This window comes from Panicum virgatum, chromosome 3K (genome assembly GCF_016808335.1).
Source record: "Panicum virgatum strain AP13 chromosome 3K, P.virgatum_v5, whole genome shotgun sequence".
In the NCBI taxonomy this organism is placed as follows: domain Eukaryota; kingdom Viridiplantae; phylum Streptophyta; class Magnoliopsida; order Poales; family Poaceae; genus Panicum; species Panicum virgatum.
Window position 1 is genome coordinate 48,979,422 of NC_053138.1, and position 20,281 is coordinate 48,999,702.

At 46.9% G+C, this 20,281-nt stretch overlaps 2 protein-coding genes and 1 long non-coding RNA gene across 4 annotated transcripts in view; 1 reads left to right on the forward strand and 2 right to left on the reverse strand.

The window, feature by feature from the left end:
* The window catches only part of LOC120700997 (5-methylthioadenosine/S-adenosylhomocysteine deaminase-like), a gene marked incomplete at its 3' end in the record, with an annotated part of 30,999 nt that extends 30,701 nt beyond the window's left edge, over positions 1-298 (reverse strand). The window contains exon 1 of the mRNA XM_039985174.1: positions 184-298. Within this exon, the coding sequence (XP_039841108.1) occupies positions 184-298 (115 nt within the window). The remainder of the gene's footprint in view (positions 1-183) is intronic.
* Positions 299-5,771: 5,473 nt separating this feature from the next.
* Positions 5,772-7,278, forward strand: LOC120699436. 2 transcript variants are annotated; one of them, XR_005685429.1, is made up of 2 exons: positions 5,772-6,591; positions 7,008-7,278. It is a non-coding gene; the product is annotated as an uncharacterized LOC120699436 (long non-coding RNA). The 2 variants fall into 2 exon arrangements; XR_005685428.1 differs by having other exon boundaries at positions 5,772-6,260.
* Positions 7,279-14,749: 7,471 nt separating this feature from the next.
* LOC120700998 lies at positions 14,750-19,358 on the reverse strand. Its single transcript, XM_039985175.1, has 3 exons — positions 19,225-19,358; positions 18,863-18,971; positions 14,750-16,021 (listed from the first exon to the last, which is right to left on the reverse strand). The coding sequence occupies exon 3, from the start codon at positions 15,986-15,988 to the stop codon at positions 14,750-14,752; it is 1,239 nt and encodes a 412-aa protein (XP_039841109.1). The 5' UTR covers positions 15,989-16,021; positions 18,863-18,971; positions 19,225-19,358.
* Between the last annotated feature and the right edge of the window lie 923 nt (positions 19,359-20,281).

Here is a 20,281-nt window from a genome sequence, read left to right on the forward strand (position 1 = left end):
CCCCCCTAGCCCCTCCCTCGTATATAGGGCGTACTAATGGGCTTCTATCCCCTCCCTCGTATATATAGGGCGTACTAATGGGCTTCTATCTCATAGGCCCATTAGTAACCCTAATCCCTCTTGGATCAATATCCTCTTGGGCCTTTAAACCGTATTGTGATGATGGGTTCTTGGGCATATCACCAACACCCACGGCGGCGATGCGGTCGCCGGCGACGGTGACGGTGCCATCGCGAAGGACGCGGAGCTCTCCGTCCATGGTGACGACGACCGCGCTGTGGAGGATGGTGTCGGCCATCTTCGTGGTCGTGGCCCTCTTCGTGGTCGTGGCCCTCCTCCCCGCGCGGCGCAGGCGGTTGGCTTTGGCTTTGTTCCGTTGCGGCAGCCGGCAGGGAAGACCACAGGATCCTCGTTCAAGAGTTATGGACAAAGGTAGATTATTTTAGTACTTAAATCCTCCCACCAATAGCTAAAGTAATCACAATTTTATGGATAACCCCCTGCATCTAATCCCCCAAACAAAGAGTGCAGGCAGAGGGTGTTCCCGATGTGTTCAGGCCCTCCCATCGGACGTCGCCGCCGGATCGTGCAGGCGCCAGGCGGAGGGAGCACGCGTCGCACACCAGGGACCTGAACTCGTTCCGGGTCGACGCGCCATGGAGGTGCTCCTCGATGGCCTGCTCCACGTGCCACGAGCAGATCCGGTGGTTGGAGTCCGGGAACACGATCTTGACGGCCGCGACCACCGCGTCGCCGCCGTCGGTGATCACCGATTTGGGCCTCTTCTGGGCGACGGACAGAAGGAAGGCGCGCAGCAGCCAGATGTACGAGTCGAGGGACTGGTCGGAGATGATGCCGCAGCCGAAGAACGCGGGCGTGTGGTGGTGGGTCAGCCCGACGAAGGGGACGAACGGCATGCCGTACTTGTTGGTCCGGTAGGTGGTGTCGAGGACGACGACGTCACCGTGGAAGATGTAGTCGAGGCCGGAGTCGGCTTCGGCCCAGAAGAGATTCTTGAGGCGGTGCTCGGCGTCCAGCTCGTAGTGGTGGAAGTTCACGCAGTCGTCCTCGTCCTGCCGGCGGTGCAGTTCCTGGAGGACAGCGTCCGCTTCGGCCCTGTCGATCCGCGGCATCTCCATGTGTCGTGTTTACGCAAAGAATCAAAGATAAGAGGATATGGGCAAAGGTGGGATAAGATGCAGGGGGTTATTCACAAAATTGTGATTACTTTGGCTAATGGTGAGGGATTTAAGTACTAAAATAACCCACCTTTGCCCATAGTCCTTGGATGAGGATCCTGTGGTCTTAATTGGGGTTTCCAAAGTTTGCACAAGAGTCTTGGTTTCCATAGGATATGGTGTTGAACTCATTTCTCAAACCTCGCAGTACTGCACCAACGAACAAGGTGGTTTAGGGGCTTGCTAAGGCTGAGTCGGAATGGATTTCGGTTGCTTGAGGATTCCGACCATTCGAGCATGTTGGCTTTGAACTCATTTCTCAAGATCGGGCAAGGGGGACTCGCAGACTGGCCTCGGCGATGGCTTGCTCTCGTTTTCTGCGTTCGGACTTGGGGATTCCGATGCTTTGGTTTGCATGCCTTTGAACTCAGTCCTCGAGCTTCAGAAATTTGCACCGGTTGGCTAAGACTGGTCACTATTCGACCGAATCTGGTTAACTGTGGGATGGATATTGTTCTTTATCGCGCTCAGTGGTCCGCTGGCTGCCCTCCTCAAGAGTAGACTCGCCGTGCATTGCGCGGATTGATGCTTTGGATGGCTTGGCCATCGTGTATCAGCTGGCGCATGAGATGTCTTGGACCTGTGACTGCCGGGAGGGCCCCGTCCTTGTGCGGCTGACTCTCGGCGCCTATGTCCCTTCAGTCCCGTTGGAACCATGCCCAACCCTTAAAAAGTGCTTGCGTGCTGCTACCCGTTCCTCGGGAAGTTGCATACGCTACAAGTTGCCTTCGTTGCATCCACCCTTTGGGTGTGATGCGACGGCATTATAGCCAATCGGCGTTGCCTCGTGGTAATGGTCTCAACGGTCAAGTCCACCAAGGCTACCTCGCTTGTGCTATTGGTCTCGGATGATGCTAACGATACAGGACGTGGCTGCTTTGGCTCCTTGTTCCTTTCAAAGTCAGAACCTTCGAATCAACGACAGCTGGCCCGGTTGATGCTTTGTGCAGAAGCCGTCGTTGGCTTGTCGAGGAGGACGTGCTACCTGGTTGATCCTGCCAGTAGTCATATGCTTGTCTCAAAGATTAAGCCATGCATGTGCAAGTATGAACTAATTCGAACTGTGAAACTGCGAATGACTCATTAAATCAGTTATAGTTTGTTTGATGGTATGTGCTACTCGGATAACCGTAGTAATTCTAGAGCTAATACGTGCATCAAACCCCGACTTCCGGGAGGGGCGCATTTATTAGATAAAAGGCTGACGCGGGCTCTGCTCGCTGATCCGATGATTCATGATAACTTGACGGATCGCACGGCCATTGTGCCGGCGACGCATCATTCAAATTTCTGCCATGTCAACTTTCAATGGTAGGATAGGGCCTGCCATGGTGGTGACGGGTGACGGAGACACAGATGTATATTCTCTCTGTTTGTATTATTTCTTATCAATTGTGGTTGCCATATATTCAGTATGTCTTATGCTTAATTTTTTGGTACATTTTGAATAGCTTTTGTATTTTCAATCATTTCTCTACCAGCGGGCAAAGCAACACTAAGATTGAAGAACTTCTTCAAGAGGACCATAATGCTAAGCGTAGAAGGGAGAAGTACAAAAAACAATCATCTCTCCTGTCAAAACTTACTCGCCAACTCAGTATATCCATGATAACAGAGCATCTGTTTCCTCTTATTCTAATGACAGCACCGAAGCTGGTAAGCTGCTATTTCCATGCCCAAAAAACTTTTTTTCTATGTTCTGACTTCTGCCATTGGGGATCCCGGTAAGTGATTAGCTGTTAATTAGTGGTTGCTTACTCATGCTCTTGCTTGTGTTAGCAGTGAAGAATTTATGAAATTTGTACAACTTTGTGTGCATTCCATGCATGTCTTTGGCATATGACATGGGGGACCTGCTGGTTGACCTTTCATACAAAGTCGGATGAATATGAACTTTATACTGAAATTTTAGAGATCAACCTGATCTAAAACTTTGTATACATATATATCTTTGGCTAGGTAATATTTGATCTCGACCTTGTACCATGTTGTACTGAAATTGGAAAATTGGAAATTTCGATTAATTTCTCCTAATACTATTGGTTAAAAAGTCAAAAATAATTTCATATGTATGGATACAACAATTTGATATTTCTTCTTGTTGTTTTAGCCCCTACACATAAGTTGATCTGTTACATGTTAATTTGGTGCTCTCTACAAATGAGATAGGCATCTGTCTTTTGATACATTCGTGCTCGTGCTGTTTCTGCTATTGAAACTAGCAGTTTGGCACCACAGACTGAAATCATTCTTCTTTGTTTGTGTACAATAGAGATGGACATATTAAAGGCCCTCAAAAAGGCCGGGTGCTGCTGCCGATTGTTGTGCTGCACTGCTGCTAAGGGGACCCCCTCTCTCGTGGCCTACCATCTAGAGCTGGAGGTTAGTGTCCCCTTTTTTATATATCTTTTTTATTTGATGTGCTTATGTGTTGCATGTACAAAAAGTCTAGGTCCTTTTACTGTTATTTTTGGGGAACTACTTGTTCCTGCATGACCTATCATATTAGTGCTCATATTTGAACCATAGTAGTGCAGTACCACAAGAATAGTTTCATTCATTATCTGCAAAGTCGTCCCTTATAGTTATCAATGTACTATCATGTGAAGACAAAATAAGAACTTTGCGATTCTCACACTTGCGATTGCTTGTTTATTTATGAGACTGAATAAGAGCGTTACTACAAAATATTTGTCCTATCTTGGCAACTTTCTTTCTTGTGTAATCATGGCCCAGATGTTTAGATTACTGATTAGCAGTTTTTCTATGCATTATTCTGAGTTCGTAGACAACAGACATGGGTGTCTTTTGATATTAATTTTCAGGTTAAAGGCCAGTTTTGTGGAAAACAAACAGTATTTGGTATCTTCAATAGTACAAGATCATGCACCACATGTCGACATCAATACTGACTAATTCCTTGGTTATTTTCAATAGGATGGGAGAGTGTCGAATGCTTCTTCAGATACTATTTCTTGGTCCGTCAAATCTGCTTGACCCAAATGCAAATTTTCCTCACATGTGGCAAACAATTATTGTCTGACCAATTGTTAGCACGCCTGCTTCTAGCAAAGTTCCAGAGAAGGTAAGTCTTTTGACAGATGCAAAATCTAGCATTATTCTATCCTTTTTTACACATCCATATGACCTTTGAGATATGTCACAATGTAAGGTGTTCATCTGTGTCTAACTACTAATTATTGCCTTCTCCTATTTGTTGTACAGGAAAAGATGGAATGGATCTCAAATTTTGGTGACTGCACAAGTGTGAAGACTTGAATTCATATATACTTAGTTAGGCTCAACGTTAGCGCAAACAGTTGATAACTAAGTTTTTCAATTAGTATTTTAGTTTGGATTTAGAGTACACTTATGTATGAGTTACTTGACAATGCTTATTTATGAGATATTGAATGGTACCTATCTATATTATATTAATTATAATGTTATTAAATATATGTGTGTATGTATATTCTCTTTCAAATTATTATAATGTTGTATCTCAAAAATGATTATAAATTGAAGAATGTAATGCTATGTAAGTCATTTTGTTTAAATTTTAATAAGACGGTTTCCAAAGCGTCCAATATCAGTCTCCTAAATAAGACGGTTTCTAAAACGTCCAATATCAGTCTCCTAAATAAGATGGTTTTCCTGTTGCAAGCGTCTATTACTATAGGATATTCTAGACAGTTTGATAAATACTTTGTGACTTATAATGTTCGTATTCTCGACAGTTCTTTAGAAAAAGTGTCTTAAACAAAAACCTAATTCAAGACGGTTTATCGGACAAAATGACTTAAACAAATATCTTTTTTAGACGGTTATAAATTAAAAATTGTCTTATATAATATCTTTTAAGACGGTTTATAACCATCTTAAATGTGGGACATCTTTTGCGACTCCATCAAATTTGGACACTTCATAAGCGTCTTAATAACTGAAAATTAACCGTCTCATATAACATGATCTGTAGTAGTACGTATCAGGTGCAAACCAGTACTTCTGTGCAAACTCCATGCAAACTAACTAACAAAAGTCACAAAAAAATCTCAAAACAATTATGGATGTACTTCTTTTCCCACTCTACCACTCTATGAAATTTCAAATTCAAATTCATCATATATTAAAAGATACAAAAAAGAGAATTTTGAGATAATTTTCACTTGAAAATTATCTCTTTTTTGTATCTCTTAACGTATGATGAATTTGAACTTTAAATTTTGTACAGTGGTAGAGTAGGCAATGAAGTACATCTATAATTTTTTTTGAGAACTTTTTGTGACTTTTGTTAGTTAGTTTGCACGGAGTTTGCACGGAAACTTGGTTTGCACCTGATCACGGAGGATGCGTAAGGCGAGCAACTCCGTGTGAAGGGCGTGGCTGTCAGATGAAAACTCTTGGAGTTGGACCATTTCGCCCCCGGTGGAGTGGATAGGCTCTATGTAAATAGGGGTAGTTTAGGAAGTGAGAATAACCCTCTATAAATAGAGGGGAGGGCTGGTTAGTTCAGTATCCTTGGCTGCCATTTGTTTTAGACTACTCATTCTAGAGCTCCTAGTTTTCCCTCTAGTAGCCACCTCTTGTGCCAAGTGATCCACAGCGATTTTGTAACCTTCGACTGTATTCTTGATCTTCAAGTTTAATCCGAGGAAGGGTCGCCGGTCCGGCCCACAGGGTTCTTTGGCTTCAAATCTCAGTTTGTACCCTTGCTGGAATTTCTGAAGTTCTTGTGTTCTTGGTTTCTCCCTTTCCCCTCTCTTGTGGTTTTGTGGAGAACCTTCGAGTTTTTTTGATATGGGTGTTGTTGGGGATTGATTTGTGTAGAGATAGACTCTTTGGATCACTGCATACGCCCTCACGGTGCAGTTCTTGGTCGTGATCCGACTTGAGTTCTCTTTGAGTTCGTTTTGAGAAAACCCCAACAAAACCCCATTCTGTTCGTATTTTCAGATCTGCGGTTGATTCACAAGTCCGATTGAGCTCAAAATTTGTGGAGACCTTGGAAACATATTTCTCCAGGTGTGTGTAAAATTTCATCTCAATCAGTTCGTTTGCTTAAGTTTTACATCCGAGAACAGAATTTCGTGCTGCTGAAATCAGCACTTGTTCGCGACACGGTTTTGGACCGATTCGGACTTTTCGGTGTCCGATTTGCGATCCGTTTGTTTTGCTGGTCTCATGTGAGTATTAGGAACATTTTGTAATCATGAGATCACTGGTTCGCTGATGTGTTCTTGGTTTGAGCGCTTGCTTCATCTCAATTGAAGTGAGGTGTTCATTTCCAGTGTTTGGAAGCAAAATTTGATTGGCTCCTATTCACCCCCCTCTGGTCGCCTCACCGGTCCTTCAGGTTTCACCTTTTTTTATTCCCATGTAATTCCCATCACATGATCAGCTGGTCATATATGCATAACTCAAACTGAGAACAAGTGATGTGTTATACTTTCATAAGTTCCTAATGTAGGTTGATAGTAGTACTTCCTAATTTTGTGACCAACAGAACACAAACTATTTGATATGTAACTTAAGACCTTCATGCTATGGGTTTGATCCTCTGGAAACAGAGCTTTTGACCCAAATTTCTATCACCCTGGTCCCTGTATATCCGCCCTTTTATTTTTCTGACAGATTTGCTCCCTTTTGTGAGTAGTAATCCAACCTTTGATATGTTCCTGTTATCTCTCCAGGTTAATTGATTTAGAATTTCAGGTACAACAGTGGTGCACTGGTGCTGCTAACTGGCTTTCCTTTTCTTTCTGAATCCAGTCCAAGATCAAGCCTCGTAGCCTAACGGGAGCATGTGCAGCCCACAAGTCGAGCAAGTGAGAGATCATACGCGTCCGATGCTGCACATCCTGGTCCTTTGGTTGGGCTAGTTTTCTTTTCCTAGCTCCCCTAAAAGTTCTCCGTGCACCTGGAGCCTCCATGGCTGGCTTTCCAAAATGAATGTACGCAGTGCTATGTATAGCCTTCCAAAGTATTTGGTAGACTGTGGCTTCAGTGTTTTGTCGGAAGTAATCTACAGCCTTTGGCAGCATGATCTCTTTCAGTTGTGAGGAATGTTGAGTACCTTCTCCTAGCTCCAGGTTAGGGCCAAGGTCTCCAACGCAAAAGGAAGATTGGGTTATAGCTAATCTCTCCAAAAGATGAGGGTGGATGATAGGGTGGTAGGCTCTAGCTTTGTATAGGTGATGACCTCTGAAATTCTTGAATGAAATCGTGTTAAGTTCATCACTTGTTTGCTGGAATTTCGTCCTCCCCTTCCTCCCTTCTCAAGTTTTGCGTTTTGGGCTTGAAATCTCCTCTTTTGGTTTGTTTTGTGTTTGGAGGAGACAAGCCCTTGGATTCATGTTTTGTTGAACTCATTGTGGCGATTCTAATCCATCTAGCATAGTGCCAAACCCCCTGGAATCGCGAGTTCTCACGAATTGGAGTTTTTCACGTTCTTGAGAAAACCCCAATCCTCTTTGATCATCCCTCAAATTCCCAATTTCCTTTGATCTTTTAGGAGAGATCTCTTGGGGATATGTTCACGGGACAGTTGTGAAGGTATCCTTCAAGTTTCGTTGGATTTGGACATTGTTTGCTCAAGATTCAACATTTGAAGCTTTGTTCATGGGGTTTTCTGGGTGCCACCGGTCAGACCGGCCGGCGAGACCGGTCAGACCGGTCAAGCGAGCACGACCGGTCAGACCAGATCGTTGCACTGGTCAGACCGGTCCCTGACTGTGAGGCCTGCAGTTTTTCTCGATCGCTTCCGTGTTTTCTCTCGCTCGTTCCTAGGGCTGATTTGTGTTGGTTTAGTTCTTCTATAGCTACTCCACACTTCATCTAGGATTTGAGGGTTTGTGGTGATTTTCGGGATATAGGCTGACGGATCGATTTTGAAAGAAATTTTGATCGGCTCCCATTCATCCCCTAACGGATCAATTGGTATCAGAGCTTGGTTAAGGTTTTCATTACCCTAATCGGTTCGAAAACCACTTAACGACCATGGCAAGTCTTGGGAAGATCCCTGTGTTTACCGGCGAGGACTATGCCTACTGGAAGGTCCGCATGCGGGCTTTCTTGCAGACCTTAGGAGCCGAGGTTAGGGATATAATCAAGAATCAGGCTTACGAGGTGCTTGCCGTTCGGACCACTCCTCTGCAAGTGACCGAGCATGAGGCTAATGCCAAGGCTGTCAATGCCTTGTCCATGGCATTTCTCGTGCGGAGTTCTCACGCGTCCAGGGTTTTCAGGAAGCCCACAAGATTTGGATGTGCCTTGAGAACTACCACGAGGGCACACCTCAGGTTAAGGCCAGGCTTTTCGAGACTCACCGGCGTGAATATGAGAACTTCACACAGGGGCCGGGTGAGAGCATTGGCGACATGTTCAGTCGGTTTCAATCGATTGTGAACAAAGTCAGTGCTAACAGATCTGCTGATGCTCTTGACTATACAGAGTATGAGAAGGCTCTCAAGTTGCCCTATGCACTTGACCGCTCTGTGTGGGATCTCAAGGTGAACACAATCAATGAGTCCGCAGGCTATGAGACTCTGACCGTGAATGAGCTCTTCAGCAAGCTCAAGGCCACCGAGGTGGATAACCAGACACGAGCCAAGCTCAATGGTGCCCCTCCTTCCAAGAGCATCGCTCTTGTGACTGGCCCAAGTGGATCGAGCTCTAACGCTAACTCTGCTCTTGGCTTTTCTCTTGCCTCATTGCCTTCTGTCACAGATGAGCAGTTGGAGACGTTAGGCGACGACGACTTGTGCCTCCTCATCAACAAGTTCCAGCGTGTCTACCACAACAGGTAGAGGAGGAAGAACCCCGGGTGCTACCACTGCGGCGATCCGAACCACTTTGTCACCGACTGCCCCAAGAAGTCCGGCGGTGGCCAGAACAACAACCTCGACTACTACCGCCACCGCGACGAGCGAGGCTCCAACAAGGAGCGTCGGTGCCACAAGCACCGCAGTCGTGACCGGGGAGGGCGCTTCGACAAGGAGTCACTCAAGAAGCGCTTCCAGTACAAGGCCAAGAAGTGGGAGAAGGCTTTCTTGGCGCAGCTCAGCGACCTCAACAAGAGCTCCGACACCGACCGCTCTTCTTCACCGACTTCCAACGACGATGACAAGAAGAAGAAGAAGCGGGACAAGGAAGCCACCAGCTTCATCGGCCTTTGCTTAGCGGCCGGTCGGCACAAGAGCTTCTGCACCATGGCGGGCGAGGCCAATGGTGCTCGTGCGTCTCTAGGTGGACATGCTACACCGACGCACGATGACTCTTCTCCTGGATCCGAGAGCGATTCAGAGGTAAACTCCACTATCGACCTGCTTGATACTGAGGTTAGGGAGTTGTACGCCGCTCTCGACAATCAGAAAAGGCTGCTTAAGGAAGCAGCTAGAGAGCGTAAGAAGCTTAGGGCTGAGCTGGCTTGTGCTAGAGAGAAATCTGGTGAGGATGAGTGCGCTGGCTGCATATCTCACATGAATGATCTTGTTGCTCTCCTGCCAAGCATGATGAGAACGTTGCGAACTTGTATGTTGCCAAGACTTCGCTTGCTGACGTGTCTCACGAGCTAGCTAGGGCCAAGCATGAACTTGAACTGGCCAAGGACGCACCTATCGTTAGTGATGTGCTTGACTGTGATGAGTGCTCCATCTTTAAGTCTGATCTAGCTTATTTGCAGTCTAAGTTTGCTACTGTTATGTGTGAGCTAGAGGAGCTTAGGTCTAGGCCTGCTCTGCTTGGTGCTTGTAAGCTTTGTCCCATGCTTAGGTCGGTGCTAGATGAGAAGAACGCTTTGATTAAGTCTTTGGGGAAGACTAAGGTCGTGGAGTCCATCCCACCTATTGATTGTCATGTTTGCCCTGGTCTGATTTCTGATTTGGATAATCTTGCGGTAGAGAAAGCCAACTTGGAGAATGAGAACACATATCTTAGGGCGATTCTTAGTTGGGTTTCTAGTAGTGAGCCGCAGTTGGGCATGATGATCAAGCAGTTTAAGCGTGGTGGTGGATTTGGGGTCGGTTACACCTACACGAAGTCAGACTTTGGCAAGTTGTATGGTAAGATTGGCAAGGCTGCTGGAGTTCCTAGTGCTCTAAACACTGCTAGTACGAGCACGCAGCCTTCACTTGTCGACCCCGTGGATGGTGTACTGAAAGAACCACAAAAAGCACCTCCACAGAAGCAGGTTTGGGTTCCAAAGCCCAATGAGCTGAGGAATCCCCTCGACACGCTCCCTGCTACCACAGCCCAGGTTGCCCAGAAGAAGAGGCCTGCTCCTCCCCGTCCAAAGGCGGGGCCTCCACCTCCCAAGAGAGAGTTGAGGTAGCACTGCGAGTACTGTCACAGAGACAGTCACCTGGAGGAGTTTTGCTTCAGGAGGAAGCAGGCTGTGATGCATGAGCAGGAGAGACGTAACTCGGACATGTACTCTGCTCAAGTGCATGGTCCTCCTCGGCGTGGTGGTAGGCAAGATGCTAGGGCGCACCATGTAGGTGGTGGACAGGGAGACGGTGGTGATTACCGTGCTCCAGCGGGTGGTCTCTTTGCCGGTCGTGCTCCTTGTCATCCTCAGTACGGCTATGGACCACGGGACCGAGGCTTTGGAGGAGGTTACGATGCACCACGCTTTCCTCGCGGTGGTGGTCGTCAGCCTCGCGGTAGACGGGACGGGGGATACGCTTTTTCTGATTTTGCTAACCCCTCTGTAGAGCAAATGGCTCGACACTGGTTTGCTTCACACTTTGCTAACCCCAGTGTTGAGACATTTGCTCACCCTTTATCTCACTACTGATGTGCAGATTGGAGGTTTGGAGAACATGTGGATCATGGACTCTGGTTGTTCGCGCCATATGACCGGGAATGACAAATGGTTCTCCAGCCTCACCCCAACGTGCCACAAAGAATACATCATTTTTGGGGATAATGGTAAGGGCAATGTACGTGGTGTTGGCACTGTTAGAGTCTCTGATCGCTTCACCCTGAGAGAGGTTGCTTTGGTTTCGAATCTTGGCTTTAATTTGCTTTCAGTTTCGCAACTTCTTGAGGATGGGTTTGAAGTTCGCTTCAAGGAGGGTGGTTCTCGAGTTTTGGATTCCAGAGGAGACCTGGTTTGCCGGATCGTTCCTCGTGACCGAGTTTTCTTGGTCGATTTCTCTGGAACTCCTCTTGCTCCTCCTTGTTGCTTGTTGGCTGGTCATTCTTCTGATTTGTGGAAGTGGTATAGGAGACTTGGACATTTGAGTTTTGACTTGTTGTCGAGACTTAGCTCACTTGACCTGATCCGAGGATTGCCCAAATTAAAGTTTGAAAAGGACCTTGTTTGCCACTCGTGTCGCCACGGGAAGATGGTTGCCACCTCCCATCCGCCTGTTAATCAAGTGATGACCACTCACCCTGTAGAGTTGCTACATATGGACACAGTCGGTCCTTCTCGGGTGATGTCGGTTGGTGGGAAGTGGTACGTTCTTGTGATCGTGGATGACTTTTCTCGCTATTCTTGGGTTTTTTCATGAGAACCAAGGATGAGACTTTCGAGTTTGTTCGAGACTTGATCTTGAGGTTGAAGAACGAGTACCCCAGGCCATGAGAGCGATTCGCAGTGACAATGGCACATAATTCAAAAATGCTCGTTTTGACAACTTTTGCAGTGATCAAGGTCTTGAACACCAATATTCTTCTCGCTACACTCCACAGCCGAATGGAGTTGTAGAACGGAAGAATCGGACGCTGGTTGAGATGGCTAGGATGATGCTCGATGAGCACAGGACTCCTAAAAAGTACTGGGCTGAGGCGGTTAACACCGCTTGTTATGTGTCCAATCGTATTTTCTTGCGTGCTTTCATGCACAAGACTTCTTATGAGTTGCGATTTAGACGCCAGCCCCGTGTTGACCATCTCAGAGTTTTCGGTTGCCGGTGCTTTGTGCTGAAGGAAGGAAATCTTGATAAGTTTGAGTCTCGATCGTCTGATGGTATTTTTATCGGTTATGCTTCTCACTCTAGAGCTTACCGTGTACTGATTATTGATACTAACATCGTCAGAGAGACTTGTGAAGTCAATTTCGACGAGACTGCACCGTGTAATTCTTCTGTCTTTGAGGTTGCAGGAGATGATGAGCTCGGCACCCCCCATCTTTGAAGATGAGGAGAAAGAAGCTGCGGAGGGTGATGCTGAGGCTACCACTCGTGCTGTCGACCCAGCCGCCTCCGCCACGAGCTCGGACGATGACGACGGCCCCGACCCGACTGCATCTACTTCCCGTGGGCCGATCGAGCAGGTGACTCAGCCTTCCCCAGCTGCATCTGAGGAGACACCAGCTTTGATTGAGGAGGAGGCAACCTCGACAAGAGAAGCACCGCGACACATTCAGCGTCATCATCCAACTCAACAGATGCTAGGTGACCTCAACGAGCGAGTCACACGGTCCAAGGTAACAAGTATCGCTGGCTTTGCTCATTCAGCATTTGTTGCCTCTTTTGAGCCCAAAGATGTTGAACACACTCTTTTTTACTCCAATTGGGTCAATGCCATGCATGAGAAACTCGAAAATATTGAAAGGAATCAGGTTTGGGTTTTGGTTGAGCCTCCGCCTGCCTATAATCCCATTGGAACCAAATGGCTTTTCAAGAACAAGCAAGGTGAAGATGGGTTGGTAGTGCGGAACAAGGCTCGGCTTGTAGCCCAGGGGTTTTTCCAAAAAGAGGATATAGATTATGAGGAAACTTTTGCCCCGGTAGCACGCTTAGAGGCGATTCGAATCTTTCTTGCATTTGCTGCTTCCAAGGATTTTAAAGTATTCCAAATGGATGTGAAATCTGTCTTCTTGAATGGTTTTATTGAAGAGGAAGTTTATGTGAAACAACCCCCTGGTTTTGAAAATCCCAAGCTTCCAAACCGAGTTTACAAACTTCAGAAAGCTCTTTACAGTTTGAAACAGGCGCCTAGAGCTTGGTACGATAGGCTTAAAAACTTCTTGCTTGCTCAAGATTTTAAAATGGGATGTGTTGATAAAACCTTGTTTCTCATGCGCTCTGGCTCTGACTTTTTGTTGGTTCAAATATACGTGGATGATATCATCTTTGGTGGATCTTCTCACGCTGTGATGAGTGAATTGTCAACCGTGCGGTGGACGGCGGTGAAGGGCAGTCGGGACCGGAGCTCGGGCCGGGCGGCAGCTGTGGCGTCCACTCCTGCGTCGAGGGCGCAAGCATCGGTGGATGGCGGGTTTCTTGGTTTGCACCACAAAACCAAGCTGGCGGACGACGGTTGAAGACGCCAAGTCGTGGATGCACGGCCGTCGGTCTCGGGACTGGCGGAGGAACGGGCGTCGGGCGGCGTCTAGGGCCGTCAGAAGGCCGAGGCGGGAACGGCGTCTAGGGCCACAGCGTGGAGGCGGGAATCTTCCCGCGCGTGGAGTTTTGGCGGTTTTCTCAAAACCGGCCACCTACCCGGGTTTCGCAGACCCTCCAAAACCGCGGACCGGATCTTCATCGACGTGGCGGCATCATGGAGAAGGCTTCGAGTCGAAGAAAGAAACTCCGCCGTCTGATGAGATCGTGTACAGGGTTCAGCAGCTCTCCGACCGGTCTGACCGGTCTAGGCGCAGCTGGGCTATATAAGTCCCCCCCTCACCTGTTCGTGGGGTTGAGTCTCTTGAGTCCTTTTTTGTTTCCTCCTTCCCCTTCCTCCTGCTCCAGGTTAGGGCTAAGGTCTCCAACGCAAAAGGAAGATTGGGTTATAGCTAATCTCTCCAAAAGATGAGGGTGGATGATAGGGTGGCAGGCTCTAGCTTTGTATAGGTGATGACCTCTGAAATTCTTGAATGAAATCGTGTTAAGTTCATCACTTGTTTGCTGGAATTTCGTCCTCCCCTTCCTCCCTTCTCAAGTTTTGCATTTTGGGCTTGAAATCTCCTCTTTTGGTGTGTTTTGTGTTTGGAGGAGACAAGCCCTTGGATTCGTGTTTTGTTGAACTCGTTGTGACGATTCTAATCCATCTAGCCTAGTGCCAAACCCTCTGTAATCGTGAGTTCTCACGAATTGGAGTTTTTCACGTTCTTGAGAAAATCTCAATCCTCTTTGATCATCCCTCAAATTCCCAATTGCCTTTGATCTTTTGGGAGAGATCTCTTGGGGATATGTTCACGGGACAATTGTGAAGGTATCCTTCAAGTTTCGTTGGATTTGGACATTGTTTGCTCAAGATTCAACATTTGAAGCTTTGTTCATGGGGTTTTCTGGGTGCCACCAGTCAGACCGGCCGGCGAGACCGGTCAGACCGGTCAAGCGAGCACGACCGGTCAGACCGGATCGTTGCACCGGTCAGACCGGACCCTGATTGTGAGGTCTGCAGTTTTTCTCGATCGCTTCCGTGTTTTCTCTCGCTCGTTCCTAGGGCTGATTTGTATTGGTTTAGCTCTTCTATAGCTACTCCACACTTCATCTAGGATTTATGGTGATTTTCGGGATATAGGCCGACGGATCGATTTCAAAAAAAAATTTGATCGGCTTCTATTCACCCCCTCTGGTCGCTAGATTCGGTCCCTCGAGTTGTTCCAAGACAATGTCAGTATCCTCACAATGTTGTCCCCTCCTGAAGATCGGCGCCATCGTAGAACTTCTATCTGCAGGTAGCATGTTTTCTGAAGGACCAAGGGGAGTAAGGAGGAATCCAGCTTTCAACTTTTGATAATCACGCAAAGAATATTTGCATTCAGATAGTGCGGTTCGTTGTTGTTTGTTGTACTCTGATAGCGAGATCTGACACTGCATATTTACTTCAACAATTGAATCCAGAGAAGCATCAACTGTGCCTAGGTTACTATACTGAAGCTTATGCTGGTCATTCTGCTTGCAACATAATGGATCTGGGCGAAACCATTGAGTGCTAAACCTAAGAAGATTGTCCCAGTGTTTTCTGTGCCATAGATCAACATATGGCACCCATGAAAAGTCCTGTGTAGTTAGTTGAGTAAGTTCTTTCTTGATAGTATCAACTGTGGACTGAAAATGATGGGGGAACAACTGCAAGCAGTTGACTGCGATCCCAACTATGTCTGTACTTTCTGAAAGCTGCAGTATTACACTAAAGAAAAACTCATCCTCCAGTGTATTTATGTCTTTCTTGATAAATACCAGGCAAGCTTCTATTCCATGCTCTTCCGTAACAAAGGGCATCAACCATAGTAGGAACAAAGGGTGCTCGTTTCCACGAACGATTTTGTGTTGTAGTTCCTTGCCTGCAAAAAGGTGCTTGACAAAAGAGTTGAATGGCATGTGACAGCAAGGTGTGCCACCAAGCTCTATGAATCTCAGAAACTCACTAGCACTATCTGCAAACCACTCGAATCTTCTAACAGCAGATCTGCTGGACTCAAAGCTGTTGCGGCCAAAGGCAGAGAAAATAAAAGATTTGGTAGCATGTGCTATTCGTCTAGGAAAGTAGGAATTCCTAACCTCCTGTTCCATCTTTTCATCTTCAAGGATCATCTTCTTGTATTTGTATAGCGTGTCATCACACTCTTGAGCAGCTCGCTTCAGCTTCTTGCGCCAACGCAGCAATGACAAATCCGTGACGCGCCACCTGCTGCATGTTTCAAGAGCTGCCTCCAGCTTGATATGGGCCATCTCAAGCCTCTCCAAGTTATCATTTGGATTTGAGTCTTCTTTGCCCTCGTAACTGTGAACCAGACCAGACAGAATTTGGCTAACTGTCTCCTGGACAACCATAGAACTGACCATCTCGGTCATTAGGATCCAATAAGGATTTGTAGCATCCCTTCCCTGCTCAGAAAAAAAAAGCAATTGTACATGAGGAGACTAAATATATGGACACAATCTTGGACAGAATCAAAAGTGTTCCACAGAGGAACATTGAATCACCAGAAAATATTTAGCTTACTAGCTGTAAAGGAGTAGGGGCCTACCCTCAACTGAAGCGCAAGGAAGTGATGGGTAGTTCTCGCAAGTGTATATAAAGACATACTTGAGGGAAATGTGAATGTGATGCACTGATGCCCAAGATTTTCAGAGGAAAGAGACATTGAAAAGTCAACAAAACAGGGGTCTGGTAGTGACCGGTGCACAGGAGTTGGTTTGTGAAAGAAAAATAATGATTAGTGATTGTGTTTAGACCTAATTAACGCCTAAATGATCATCTTTTTGACTTAACAACATGAGAATCTGCCGGGTGGCACGTGTTTTGTGCAAGAAACCAAATGAAGGCTGCAGTGATATTTGACAAGGACCAGACAACAAAGCAAAAAGACAAATCGAGCGCTTGTACTTTTGTGCACGAATGGAAAAGGAATTCAGCAAAGTCATGGTGTCTGGAGAGTCTGTATCAGATGAAGGTACACGTCACTACTGCTTGTAGATGAAATACAGAGGGTAGCTTAGCCATATTGAACACCGGATCTTCCATGCAGAAGAAGACCAGAGCACGGGATAAGCTTGTAGAACTCCCCTGCACACGCGGCAAAGGCACCACTCACTAGGATGAGCCTGCCCTAGGTGGTCACTGGTCAGCAGAGCACAGCGCGTGGATGCCAGAGAGGAAACGGCTGCTGTTTTGGAGTTGAAGAGACTAGACCACTGCAGTGCTACGGTTCTCCGAATCTTTTTTAGATGAAAACCACGGGCACGTCCCATGGAGTACAGTCAAACAGCAGGTGCAACAAAAAGGTCAGAAGTATCAGAAGACCCGCACCATGCACGGGGAGACTGCAGTTTCATCTGCTTCCTGAAATCATCAGGCAGGCACAGAGGAGAGGACTGTCAAACGGACAAAACTCAAGTCAAATAAAGTTGGCAGCAGATGCAATCATGCAATGACCAGTCACGGAGATTAAGGGCCTGTTTGGTAGGGCTCCGACTCTTCCAAAAACAGCTCCGGCTCTATCTCCTCAGATGGAGCGGTTTCTCTGGTGGAGCTGGAGTCGTTTTAGAAAATATTTGGCAAAATAGCTTCACTTGTTAGATTGATGTGTAAGCCGCGTGAAGCCACGATTTCATGGCTTCACCTTGCCTGTGTAAGCCGCCGATGGCTTCAGGACCGGCTTCACACGTGAAGCCGGTTACAAAACTACCGTTTGGGAGGGCTTCGCCTGGAGCCGCTCGTGGAGCCGCTCCCGAAGCCCTCCCAAACGGGGCTAACTATACACCTCTTAAAATTCACACAGAAATCAACTACACACCTCCTAAAAACACATCACAATTGACATATATGATGGTAAAACCATGTCAGCACACTTGATCTGTTCCTTGAACATCCCGTTTTCTAGTCCTGTGTTCCCCATTTCACTTATCCTAGAATTTCTGATGTAGCCGCCGAGCTGCTACCTGCTTTTCCTATACTTTCTGAAGCCAGTCCACGATCGTGCCTTGCAGCCGGGCAGGCGCGTGCGCGACCCACAGGCAGGGGCGGACCCAGGTCAAAAAATCAGCAGGGGGACACTCAATAAGAATGACTAGCTAGGCTGAGCTGGGAGGGCACTTGGTTGGGCTGACCTGGGGCCCAAGTGGTGGAAAAATGTCTTATACAAAGCAAAATTAGAAAGTGAGTGTGGGCCTAGGCCTCGCTGGGGTCTCTTTGGGGTTTCAGATATGGAGAATCTTGTACTCCCTCCGTCCCAAAAAAACCATCGTTCTTTGACTCTTAGAAACTGCGTTTGACTGCTCGTCTTATTCAACTTTTTTTACAAATATTATCACTTTTGTTATGACTTATTACACCACTAATGATATTTTAATAATGTTTTATTTGTCTTATAATATACATAAAAAATTTGAATAAGACGAGCAGTCAAACACAGTTTGAGTCAAAGAACAACGGTCTTTTTGGGACGGAGGGAGTAGAGGATTTTTGGTTTCAGACAGCAAGGACCTATGTTGGCTGCAGTCCAGGACAGAGACATGGCACTGCAGATGTACTTGAATAACTGGTTCGAGAGGTAATCTTGACTTGTTTAGCTTTCTACTGCTACCATGACGGAGCCTGAGCTGCTGCCGCTGCTTGCAACATAGTGGGTTTGGGCGAAACCAATCAGTGCCAAGCCCGTGAAGATTATTCCAATGTTCTCTGTGATGCGTATCAACATCCGGCATCCATGAGAAATCTTGTGTAGGTAGTAGCATAAGCTTATTCCTAAGGATTTCAACCGCAGGCTTGAAACTGAAAAGAGGGGCATACAGCTCTAGGCACTTGATCGCGGTCCCTACAATGTCAGTACTCTCTGAAAGCTGTAGCATCAAAGAAAAGAAGACGACGTCCTCCGATGCATTGCCATCTGTCTGCATAAAAAAGATGAGACTAGCCTCTATTCCGTACTCTGCACTGACATAGGCCATCAGCTGTAGAAACAAAGGACACCTGTTTGCCTGGATGATTCTGTGATGTAGTTGCTTGCCATTCAGAAGATGCCTGACAAGAGGGTCAAAGGGCATGGGGCGACGCGGCCTGCCGCCAAGCTCCAGTAATCTGAGGAACTCGCTAGCACCGTCCGCATACCACTCGAACCTTCGGACGGCGGAGCTGCTCGGCTCGCCTTTGTTGGGGCTGAAGATGGAGAAAACGAACGACTTGGTAGTATGCGCCATGCGTACAGGGAACGAGGACTTGCTCACCTCCTTCTCCGTCTCTTCGTCTTCGAGGCTATGTTTCACCGATACGCGATACGGGTACGGCGATACACCGATACGACAAATCTTCAAAATCCAGGATACGCCGATACGTCTGGTATATATAAATAATTAATTTTTTCTAATTAATCTCAAAATAAAAATAACAGAATATGCAGAAAAGTGACAGCAAGATGCACTAGCAGAAGGAACTTGGGCACTAGGGGCAGGGGATGGTGAAGGTGGGCTTCCACTTGTACTATCCATGTCTACAACGAGATGCAAGGCATGGAAAAAAACTCAATCGCAGGCTAGCAGACTAGCAGTAGCAGAAAAAGAAACGAACAAACGAAATGAACCCAAGTTACCTGTAGATCCAGATCCAGGCGGAGGTGCTTGGCCGCTCGCTCCCAGCCGCCGGCGCAAGGGACTGGGACGGGCGGATGGCAGCATGGCCGCGCAGAAGAGAGCACAGAGCAGCCAGCGATGGCGACGGCACTGGTGTGTGGATGTGGTGTGCGGAGTGAGGTAAAGAGGGGGTTTTAGTAGTTAGGTTTTTGGATGGGCCGGTGTTGATATTTTGATGGGCTTCACCTTGAGCTGGGCTTCAAATGAGATATTACAGCCCAACGTATCGGATGGACGTATCGCCGAGTATCAGACGCGTATCACGAATTAAATAATTTATTTTTAAATCAAATTAATCCGATACGTGTATCGGAGCGTATCGGGATGTATCGGAGTATCGAGGCGTATCGGATATGGGTACGGCTGCCATCCAGACGTATCGGTGATTCGTAGCTTCGAGGATCCTCTGCTTGCATCTATGCAGCGTGTCGTCGCACTCCAGAGCAGCACGCTTCAGCTTCCTGCGCCAGCGCAGCAGGGATGCATCGGTGATCTGCCACTTCTCTGACGTCTCGAGAGCAGCCTCCAGCCTGATGTGTGCCATCTCTAGCCTCTCCAAGTTTCTTCTGTTCGCACTCGATTCCTCTTTGTCCTCATATTTCTGAACCAGGTTGGACAGGACTTGGCTAACTGTCTCATGGACAAGTGCAGAGCCGACAATCTCCGCCATCAGGATGCAAGGAGGATCTGTAGAATCCCTTCCGTCTTCATAAAAGATCAACAAATAGCCACCATCAGGACTCAATGACTAAACATATGAACTTCCGATCAGAAGGAAAGATTCAGCTTAGCAACTGTAGGATCATACCTTAGACTTACCCTTTTCATGTAGAGCTATCTGAGTCCGAATTGTACAGCGAGGCAAGATGAGAACTTGAAGATAATTCAGTGCTATATATCAAAGACTATGACAGGGAAAACGAGGTAGGCAAGTCCAATATTTGGTCTCTGCAAGGGAAGAAGTAGGCCAGTCCCTCAAAAGTTAACAATGAGAGTCTGCACTTCTTTATATATTTG

Excerpts from the sequence above, each read along its gene's own strand:
- LOC120700998 (XM_039985175.1), bottom strand. The coding sequence starts at position 15,988 with ATGACCGAGATGGTCAGTTCTATGGTTGTCCAGGAGACAGTTAGCCAA.